The 11,070-nt window shown below is 36.9% G+C and overlaps 1 protein-coding gene across 1 annotated transcript; it reads right to left on the bottom strand.

Annotated features, from left to right (window-relative positions):
- Window positions 1-504: 504 nt before the first annotated feature.
- On the bottom strand, window positions 505-8,019 carry LOC114260722 (glycosyltransferase family 92 protein RCOM_0530710-like). The gene is made up of 7 exons (XM_082922250.1): window positions 7,756-8,019; window positions 5,907-7,421; window positions 1,795-1,859; window positions 1,624-1,686; window positions 1,361-1,410; window positions 1,205-1,279; window positions 505-1,064 (listed from the first exon to the last, which is right to left on the bottom strand). The coding sequence occupies exons 1-7, from the start codon at window positions 7,868-7,870 to the stop codon at window positions 854-856; spliced, it is 2,094 nt and encodes a 697-aa protein (XP_082778376.1). The 5' UTR covers window positions 7,871-8,019; the 3' UTR covers window positions 505-853.
- Window positions 8,020-11,070: the final 3,051 nt, after the last annotated feature.

Below are 11,070 nucleotides of genomic sequence, written 5' to 3'. Positions count from 1 at the left end.
GAAATATAATATCTAACAAATAAAATAGAACACCGAATTTGTCTTAAGATTGTTGGAACAATCTTCTGCGGAAAATAAATAAGTTGAAACCAAATCAAACAAATAAAAATAAATTACTCACAGAATTTATTTCTTAAATCGAATAAGTACAAAAAGATCAAGTCGAGTGTGTGATACTCTGTCTTTAAGACAAATTTGTCCCTCGCTAGGGTGCTCACAAGTTTTTATTGGACATTCGTCTCTCAGGATACAACGATCGAACCTTGCAGAAGTAGCACTACCATGGCAAGTCTGACGAACCTTACTGTGCAGAATTATCTTACAAAAAAGATAGAGTGTAGAAGAAAAGAAACACAAGATGAATTTTTTTTTTTTTTTTAAATGAATGCAATGGGAACTTGTTTATATAGATGAATTGGTGGCTCTTCGAATAGTCATGATGACTTTTCAAAAGAGTCACCTCTTTTTCATAAAAATGTGCAACCAAAAAAGACATGAATGTTCTTTCAAAAGAATTCGAATTCTGAATCAAATTCTGTTTAATTTTGACTCAAAAAATTAACAAATATATCTAAATAAAATCAAATTTTAAATTAAATAAATTTCGTCTTAAACCCATACTCAAATGGTGCACTTTGGAGTCAATTTCTCAATCACCTATTAATGATTTCCAAACCATTTTTCCTACAGCCATAGCCCTAAAACGAGTTTGGGTTGCTAAGGAAAGGGAGCTTCTATATTGCTCACCAGATCCCCTACTAAGAAAAGCCTCCATGTACTCTTCCCTCCGCAACCTTCGAGCCAAGGCAGCATCTTCCTCTATGCTTGGCACCCTTCTTCTACTCCTCATGCTTCAGTTAATTACTTCATGATAACTCACTCTTCTCACGCTTTGACACTCTGCCCCCGGACTATTTACTGTTTGAATGCTCTGGTTCCTCAAATTGTAGTGATTCCCTCGAGTTTTTGGTGCTTCAGCTGCCCTCCTTGCCTCAACTTCTTGTGGAAACAGAATCTGTACAGTATTCCAAAGGGCTGTATTCACAGTGCAACATCTTCCATTGCTGAAAATAGAAACAAACAAAAACTTAATTACCATAATATAATTATCCCAAAAGTTAGGTCTGTATCCAATCTACTCCTCCCAAACACCCCATACAATTGCGCTTGGATCAGGTGATTTTCCTTAAAATTAATAGGTTACCTGATTAGCTGCCTACACCGGGGGCATCGTCTCCCACATTTTTCAGCCACAGAACGCAAACATTTCTCACAAAAGCTACAAAATTGAAGGTAAGTAATGAGAATCAATTGATCATTTGTCTTAGATTGCCAAAACAAATTGTAATCTTAGATTTACCGGAGTCCACAGGAAGTGGTACTAGGTTCGAAGCAAATCTCCAAACAAATCTGTGAAATGAATCAGATTCAATTGGAATTAAAGGAAACAGAGTTTTTGTTTGTTTAATAGAAGTTGCAAATTGTAACACAAAGAACGGTTGGAACTTGGAAGTTGGAACAGTTTTACTGCACAAGAAAGCTCTTCCCTAGGTCGATCCATACATGGAAGATTAGAGCTTGAGCAAGAAGCACCAGTATCCCAAGCAGTCAATCCACGCTCACCTTTTTTCTTCCGGTCATCCCCAGTAGACACCGATTCAATCTTCCTCTTCTTCTTCTTGCTCTCTGTCCATTATTAAGCCAAAGTAAGTAATCCAAAGTAAATTCAAGAAATCAAGCACCCAACAAAACAAATTTCTCTCAAGTCACATCTCAAACGCAGAAACTCAATACCTTCTCTTGATGTTTCATCTTTATCAAGGTCAAGAACACACGCGGCTGCTGAAATTGGATGACGACTCAAAGCCAATGTTTGATGGAACACTCAATATCAACTAAAAACTTACTGAATGTGCATCTATTTCACACACACACACACACACACATATATATATATCTATATCTATATCTATATATACACATTATTATAATATGCAAGCACTTTGAATTGGTTAAGCTTAAGTTGTGCCACGATACGAATTCTCATGAATGCCCAAAACATCTTGAGAAGATTCAAGCAGCAGGTGTTTTCGAGTTCAATTACTAAAGGGCAAATGTGTGAATTTGAAATATAATTCAGTAACTGATTAAAAAACCCCACATCTCATGTCAGTAACCTACTTTCCTCAGACCTAATAGAAACATAAATCCAAAAGGACCAAACACATCTCCTGAACCTAAAACTTTTGTGCAGTTTATTTAAGAACCCCTAATGAAGGCATTAGACAGGTATAACGTAAAAAAATACACAAGGTGTGGTGTAGAGTTGCTCTTTTTTATGATAGCGCAGAATAGTACCATACACTTTTACCCATTATATGTTGTGCTCTCAATTGCATCCCAGTCGTGTGTTTGTGAACTCTTTTGGAAGTCACTAACAAATATAAGCACAAACCGGGTAGAATACGAGATACACCCACAACAGTTACTTGATCACCATTGAATAACAATCTTACAATATTTTGGTTCCCTATTTATTTATTTATTTTTTAAAATTTTTTCAGTCTTGGGTTACAGAAAATGAACATTCTTTTCTTCAACATATATTTATTAATTCTTCGCATTGGATTGATAATCCATGCAAAGTTCCGAGTCTTTATTGATTTATTATACTAAAAATTCTACGGGATGTGGGTGCAATGGAGTGTGCATTTAAGGTGTTTGCAAAAATGTATCATAGAATATATTTGTTACTTACATTTCTTGGTTAAAAATTGTAATGGGATGTAGTAGGGTTAACAAGAGATTGTGAGAATTTTTCCATGCATTGAAGGTGTTGGGAACAATGCATCATAGAAGCTATGTAATTGATACACTCATAATATGAACAGGCATTGCGTTTGCCCAGATGCTAGTACATACATACATACATACATAGATATGAATACAGATCAAAAGTAGAGTGGAGTGTTGAGTACCTCGTTGAAGTGGAGGGTGGAGTGTTATACTGCAAATGGAAGTGCTTCTTGTGTTTGAAATCTCTATCGAGCGACCCTTCAACACCCCCGATACTTGCTGATCGAAAGCTTCTCTCCATTTTCGACTTCTGTTTTGGGTTTCTTGGATTTGGATATACTCTATTATGTCTATGGTGAGTGAGCGGAACGAATGACGAATGGGGAGGAATTTTAAAAATAAAATAAAATTAGAGTAAGCTCGATGGATAGACAGAGGACTATGATTTTTTTTTTTTGTTTTTTTGTTTGTAAAAATATGCAATTAAAAAAATTCACTATGCTTTGTTTCAATTTTATGAATTTAATTTTTTTAAAATTGAATTTTTTATTTTATTTATGTTTTTTGTGAATATTTTTTAAATTTTAAGTAATTTTTTTTAGATGCAACTTACTTAGATGTATCTAAAAAATAAAATATTTATAAAAAAATCAATAAATATACAAGAATATGAAAAATATACTGAATTTTCATATTTTTTTTTTATATTTTTGGTATTTAGTGAACTTTTAAATTTTTTTTTCACAAATATTATACTTTTTGACTGTATTTATGTTAAGGTGTATCTAAAAATTAAAAAATTACTTAAAATATTAAAAAAAATCAGATGAAAACAATAAAATACGGAAAACAAAAAATTTTAATCTTCTAAAAAATAAAATCTTCAAAAACCAAATCAAATAAGTTGATTATGTTTTTGGAGATTAGTATTAGGAAAATGTCTCGTAACTCAAATTTTGTGGCTCAAAAGTGGCTCAAATGGCCAAAACGACGTCGTTTTGGCCATTTTTATGTTGTTCTGTACTCAAAACGACGTCGTTTTTGTGGAGAAGCATTTTATTTTGATTTTATTTATTTTTTACTTTTTATACAGAAATTTGCTGGTAAATCTTATTTAGGAAGCCTGTTTTGAAAATTAACTTTTTTTTTTTTAAAAGGGATGTATATAAAAATGGAAAAAATAATTAAAAAATGTTAGAGATTTTAAAAAAATTATTAATTTTTTTTATCAAATACTTGTCTGGGTGTGAGACTCACATGAGTGCCAAGCCTAGTGTTTGGTAAAATAATTGATAAATTTTTTGAAATCCTTAGCATGACTCAAAATAATTACTTTTGTTTGGTTTGTTTTTCAAAAAAAAATTTGGAAAAAATTCTCTACAAACAAATTTTCAAGTGTAATCAAACCAAATAAATTTTTTTAAAAAAAATCTCAAAATTTTGTTTGGATACCTATTTTCTAAAATCACTCTCTCTCTTATACACATCAAATCAATCACTTTTTTTAAAACTCTCTCCCTTAAACAATTTTCCAAAATCATTTCTGAAAAATGGCAAATTGAACAAATTTTCGTACTTTTTATCTCAAAAACTACTCTACAAATACAAACCAAACACACCCGATATATAAACTTACTTTTTAGATTTATTTTTTAAATTCATTGATATATAAATGATATGATTGGTTGATGATTAGATAAAGGGTCATGCTCCGGAGCTCTAATTAAAGCTGCAAAAGGACAGCTCTAATGAGCTGTCAACTAATATAAAAAAAAAAAACAGTGAAGTAAAAGACAAAAAAGAGGGAAGAAAAAGACAAATTAATGCTCTATTAGAGCTCTTCTTTTAGAGGTCTAAATCATTTTTGTTAGATAAAATATAAAATAATGTCTGAGACCCCCTTTGGGGGTCACCCCCTCACCCCTTTGCCACGTGGCCTTTGCCCCCTTTGCCCTTACTTCTAAATATATATGTATATATATATATATATATTTTTTTATTTTGAACCTTTCTCCGTTGCAAACTCCAAAAGCTGCCCTCTGCGAATCGCACCATCGTTCCGAACCCTTTGCTATCGTGAATCTTCATCTATCTCAACAACCCTCCACTACTGCAAATCCTCCTCAACAACCCTCCTATCGCAAATCTCTTTCTCTTGCACCCAATCCAGCCCATCTCTCTCTCTCGCACCGAATCTAGCCCATCTCTTTCTCTAATCCTAACTACTGCTGGCTGGCAAGAAAAAGGTCGTACAGTCATGGATAATTGAGGTGATTGTGGATTATAGAAATGACTGAGGTGGTAAAAGAAGGTAGGATAAGAAGTGACAGCAACAGAAGAATGTGGAAAAATAGTTGGGTTGGTTAGGAGAGAAGGTCGGTGCAGGAGATGGCGACTGGCCGACAGTAATTAAGGTTAAAGTTGAAGTTAAGATTTTTAAAATTAAAGATAAGAAAAACTTTTTATAGTTTTTTTTTTTTGTTGTTATTTTTTCAATTCAAATCAAAATATTTATTATTTTGATCAATAATTTTAAAAATGTCAATGTCACATCATTTAAATTAATTTTTTTATAAAAAAAATTATTTATAAGTAATTTTTCTTCCAAAATTTAGTTTTAGCATTTTACTACAAAATAATTAACAAACTAGTGGGAGAAATCCAAACAGGCCCCGGCAGCTAACACCTGACGTCGTTCCGAGATCGAGTCAACTTTGAGGTAACCATGACAAGGACCCAACCAAGAAAGTTGCCAAGCTAAGTTGGCTGCTTTTGAATTGTTGACCTGGACAGCCCACTTGGAATATCCTACCAGGATAAAAACAAAAAATGTAGTCGGTAACTCTTGAGAAACATAAAATATTCAAATGGTTGTTGTAACCATGTGTGTGTCAAGACATTAATAATATGACGCACCATTACAGGCGTTTATTTCTTGTGTTTTTTAAACATATCTCCAAAGGAAATGATTTACAAAAGAATGATCAACCAATTCATTTGTCTCTATACATTGTATTACAACATCAAACAAGGTGGGCACACAAAAATAAAATAAAATAAAAAAAAAAGTCCCCCACTTTTCTCTTCTTTGTTCTGTTCAATCTAAATTGTATTTGCTTCATGGTTTTGCCACGGTAACTTTCGAGTTTGAGGGTCACTAAACATATCTACCACTCGATCCCTTAGCCCGGTGTCGACAACCTCACAAAATCGACTAGACCAATTTGCTGGTTCAATTGCTCTAGTTCCCAAGCCTGGAGCTCGATCCTTAGATCCTTCATTTTTCTCTTTTTGCCAATCAGTCACATAAGTAGCCACCCTCCTATGAAACTTCTCTTTGAACACTTCCCACACTTGATACTTATAGTGATTAATTACCATCACATTTCTATCGATATTTACATATTTAAAACCACTCGCCAAGTGAAAATGGTGCACCAAATTGACTAGTGTGGAATTTAGTGCTTCAGGCTTCACTATACTTTTGTGCCTCTCTGAAGCTGCCATCCGACACGTGTACCCTACTGTCACTCCTTTTACTGGGACCTGTTTGAGGCCCGATGGGCCAAAACTATGGCACAAGACTCGTAATTCAGCTACCTCACTAGATTGATTCCTAAGAATATCATGTAATGACAAGTTTGATGGCAAGTGCAAGAACTCATCGACATCAACAAATCCAACCCACTCACATGACTCCCTAGCCCGTAGTGCACAATGGGCAAACCCAGCCTCTTGGGTCTTGACCCATGGCCACAAATGCCGGGTAATATTGAAATTGTCATTATTTAATGACTCAATCAAATTAATAATATCATCGTCACTATTATTGTCATAAATGAACCAATTTTGAACCCCAATCCGGGCATGGTAGGTGACCCATTCCTGCAAGAACCTGGCTTGATTGCGCAGCATGGTACAGACACACATTTGGTGTTGCTTCCGAGCAGGTGGGTTGGGCCCAATTCGACGATCGGGCCGAGCCACTGAGCTGAATGTGTGTTTACCAAGCACCCTAACTGAAACCTTAGCAGAACCATTAATTCTGTGTGAGCCGCTCAATATAATCAAAGGAGTTTTGCACCGTACGATCTCTTGGGCGACCGATAAGGCATCTGATCGTAGTAAAAGCTTAGGATTGGTGAAATCCCAGCCGTACACGCACTTGAATCTTGATGGGTCCGCCACTCGTCCACCCCGTAGATTGAGTCCTTTCACAAAAACAATGGTAGTGTTGTCGCGGTCGATCACAGCTTCGTATGCCAGCGAGTCCCAACGGTGAGTGGGCCCAACAGGGAGGGGACCGCTAGATTTCACGGCAACGGTGGTTGTGAGGCCACGTGGCTGAAGCGGACACCGTACGATCTGAATGTCGAGATATTCATATTCAGCGTCGACGGACACTGGAGGGAACGTTAGCAGAGGTTCGAAGGAGTTGGGCGAGAAGTAAACACAAGTGATGTCATCTTTGGTGAATAAAGGGGTTGACTGAGGGTATTTTAGGAAAATCAGAGACTCGTCTGGAAACATAACCGTTTCTCGTACAGAGATTGCCGGAGACTCGCCGGAGATGACTTCTATCGCCGGAGTCCGCCATGACGAGACCAGTCTTGGACGAAAAGTTTCTGTTCGAATTTGAAGAGAAAAAGAAAAAAGCAATGATTAATTTTCAATTATAATTATTTAACACAAGCTGAGAATTTCGAAATAAGGATGAGATTAGAGAGAATTAAAAAAATTAAACAATTAGCTCTCTGTTTAATTTAGAGATTGGAAAGGAAAAAGAAAAAAAAAAATGTAAAAATTAAGTAAAATATAAATATATTTTATTTACAATTTTCTTCTCATTTTCAAATCCTTTTTGAATCCTCTAACTAAACAAGCGTAAGAGAAATAAAATGAAACAAATAAATAGAAGAAAAAGAAGTGGAGGATGATTGGATGGTGAATAATTATTACCTCTGAAGAAGAAGAGAGGAGTGGAGAAAGTGAAAGCGAAGAAGACAAGGAGTAGGCAGAGAAAGAACTTGTTCTTCCAGGGTAGAAGTAGGGCACGTTTTCGACGATCTTTCATGGCGTTATAGGCAACCACACAAGGACTGAATCAAAATGATCTCTTCTTCACTTCTTCTTCTGTGTCTGTAATTCATGGAAAATTCTTATTCAAACTTATAGGAGGTTGTCTGGTGTATTTTCTTTATTCAATTTACTAGTCAAAAACTCTATGGAAAAGTATATTCCGTGGAGTGCTTAGAGAGAGAGAGAGAGAGAGAGAGAGAGAGAGATATGAATGTCATCTTTGGACGGAGGAGTGAGATCGGTCGAGGCAGTGAAATAATGTTACATGTATTAATTAATATATATATTAATGTATTAATAAATTATGTGATATTATTTTTATGATTTTAAATATTTATAATTTATACAATAAATGTGATCAATAATAATATCATAATATTAATTTATATATTAATATATACACGGGTGCGTTTGATTAGACGGACTGGATAAAGGGGGGATTGGAATCCATTGGACTTGAGTCTTGGGACTGTGAATCTCCCGGACTATTTGACTGGATTGGATATGTATCCTGTGTTTGTTTTTTCATAAGATTAGATATCTGGAAGTGAAATAATGTTACATGTATTAATTAATATATATATTAGTGTATTAATAAATTATGTGATATTATTTAGGGAAAATTGGTCTAAGGTCCCTCTCCTAATTTTAGTAATGGAAGAGATCCACAATATTATATTATGATATCTAAGGTCCCTTAACTTGCACACCAATATATCACACAGAAAATTAACTCTCTCAAGTCAATCCTTATTTTTTTTTTTCCTTGTCTGTCTAAACTCTGTCTTCTTCGCGGAGGCAGATCTTGAGTTGGACTGTGCCATGGGGGCTGCCGGAAGGGCGCTTTAGATCCAAGTTGACTACTCGCGGTGGCCAGACAAGCTAGAAAAGTGGAGAGCGGTGACGGAGAAGTACAGCTCGAGTCTGATGGAGCTGGCGTGCAAGTTACTGGAGGTGTTGTCGGAGGCGATGGAATTGGAGAAGGAGGCACTGACGAAGGCGTGCGTGGACATGGACCAGAAAGTGGTGGTGAATTACTATCCCAAGTGTCCTCAGCCGGACCTTACAATGGGGCTCAAACGCCACACAGACCCTGGAACCATAACGCTGTTGCTGCAAGATCAGGTGGGTGGGCTTCAGGCCACCCGAGACGGTGGCAAGACTTGGATCACCTTTCAGCTTGTTGAGGGGGGCTTTCGTTGTCAACCACGGCTCAATGTGCATCATATGAGCATTTTCCTAATGATAAAAACAACTTAATTAAGTCTGGTAAAAACAAATTTTCACATGTGCCTCAAATTTTCAGAAAATCCCAAATTGTCAAAATGAACCCAGAGAAATTTGAATTTTCTCTGGGTTTGAGTGAAGAGGGGGAATTTGAAATGTAAATGTTGTGACTTCCCAGATAGTCAACTGATAAATTTCTAGAGAAAATCACAAAAACTTAGAGAAATTCACTGATAAATCCCCAGAGAAAATCACAAAAACCCAGAGAAATTCAAAAAAAGATACTCAAAAAATGGACAAATTTAAGAAATATGTTCAGTAGATCCTCATGTTGGCGTGCAAGTTACTGGAGGTGTTGTCGGAGGCGATGAGATTGGAGAAGGAGGCACTGACGAAGGCGTGCGTGGACATGGACCAGGAAGTGGTGGTGAATTACTATCCCAAGTGTCCTCAGTCGGACCTCACTGTCACGACCTAAACCCGGCCCTATGGGTTTAGCACCGTAACCGGCCAGTAATCCGAGATTACCGAAGGCCTGCTTAACAATAGTACAGTAAAACAGAGTACAGGGCCTGGCGGAAGCCAATACAGTAAATGAATAATGTCCATTGAGCTGTGACAGTCTGCATGCCAAAAAGATTTTTCATGCATTCACATATACAAACAGTACAGTCTATACAAAATTTACAGTCACACAGTACAGGGACCTAATCCCTTGATAGCAGTACGGTTAGCAGCTAACAGTCTATACAGTAATCCAAACAGTATGGAGACAGATGGGGGGAAAACAAGACACCCAAAGCCATAGCATGGCAACTCGGAACCTCGCAATGAGGCACAAAGGCTGGCTTGACAAAACTGGAGTCTAACCCACGCTCCTAGCTCCGATCTGGTGGCTGAGCACCTATATATATATATAAATAGTGAGCTAAAGCCCAGTGAATAACGTAATGCGTAAAGGGATTGTGAATGAAATGTCCTTACAGTAATGAAATCAGTTCATTAAACAATACTTCAGTCTTTCAGTCAGAACAGTTATTCAGTCATATGTGGTATATCCATTAGCATAGCAGTAAACAGTAGGTCTTAAAGACCGAACAGTAATGATGGCCATCAATCAGTAAACAGTAGTGGTTCCACGAGGGAACCGACAGAGATCTCTGTAACAGTAACAGTCAGTAACAGTAGTTGCTAAGGATGCCACAATACAGTTCAGAATAGAGGACATACATTCATTCAATTAACAGTAACAGTTCAGAAAGCAGTACAGTTCAATTGTTCAGAAAATAATCATTTTGAACATATCTTTACACAGTTGTTACTCACAGAGTTTGGGCTACAGTATGCTAGAGCGTGCCTCCCCAGTCGCCAACCCTACACAGTTCACAGGTTGAACACACACTAAGCTACACAGTTGGGAAAGATAACAACTTAATCCCTAATGCCTCGGTGTGTTCTACATCTATATCCTCAATAAGATGTCTTAAACTAGACCTAAGAATGCCTAGAATGGGATGAGGATGCAAAGATGCACATTTAAAAGCATTTTCAGAAAAACAGAGTCCCGCTCGAGCGCAAGTTTCCCCGCTCGAGCGGTCATGCAACAAAGGTACACGCTCGAGCGTAAACTTTCCCGCTCGAGCGTACTGTAAAAGTACTGGATGGGTGAAATCTCCGCTCGACGCCCGCTCGAGCTTGAGACATGACTCCGCTCGAGCGCCTAGTTCTCCGCTCGAGCGGACTGTAAAACAGTGCAAAAATACTGGATGCTCGGATTCCACGCTCGAGCGGCGATTCCCCCGCTCGAGCGGAAGTGTAGAATCTGGAAATTCCAGATTGCTCCTCCAAGCTCAAAACCAAGTTCAAAGGCATCAAAACCGATCCTCTTGGGCCCATTTTCTGGAAAACATTTATAAACACATAGAATAACACGTTTCAAAGCTCAATTTTAAGAAATCAAAGCCCAAG

Source organism: Camellia sinensis, chromosome 1, assembly GCF_055761805.1.
Source record: "Camellia sinensis isolate YWXY chromosome 1, ASM5576180v1, whole genome shotgun sequence".
NCBI classification, from domain to species: Eukaryota; Viridiplantae; Streptophyta; class Magnoliopsida; order Ericales; family Theaceae; genus Camellia; species Camellia sinensis.
Note: the sequence above shows the minus strand (reverse complement) of the source record. Positions and strands in the feature narration are given on the sequence as shown.

What these genes read in the sequence shown, in the direction of transcription:
- LOC114260722 (XM_082922250.1), bottom strand. Translation starts at nt 7,870, where the DNA reads ATGAAAGATCGTCGAAAACGTGCCCTACTTCTACCCTGGAAGAACAAG. An exon ending in GCAAAACCATGAAGCAAATA is followed by an intron (nt 1,860 to 5,906) that starts CAATTTAGATTG and finishes ATTGGCTTTGAG; the next exon opens with TCGTCATCCAATTTCAGCAG. An exon ending in GGATGACCGGAAGAAAAAAG is followed by an intron (nt 1,411 to 1,623) that starts GTGAGCGTGGAT and finishes TTCATTTCACAG; the next exon opens with ATTTGTTTGGAGATTTGCTT.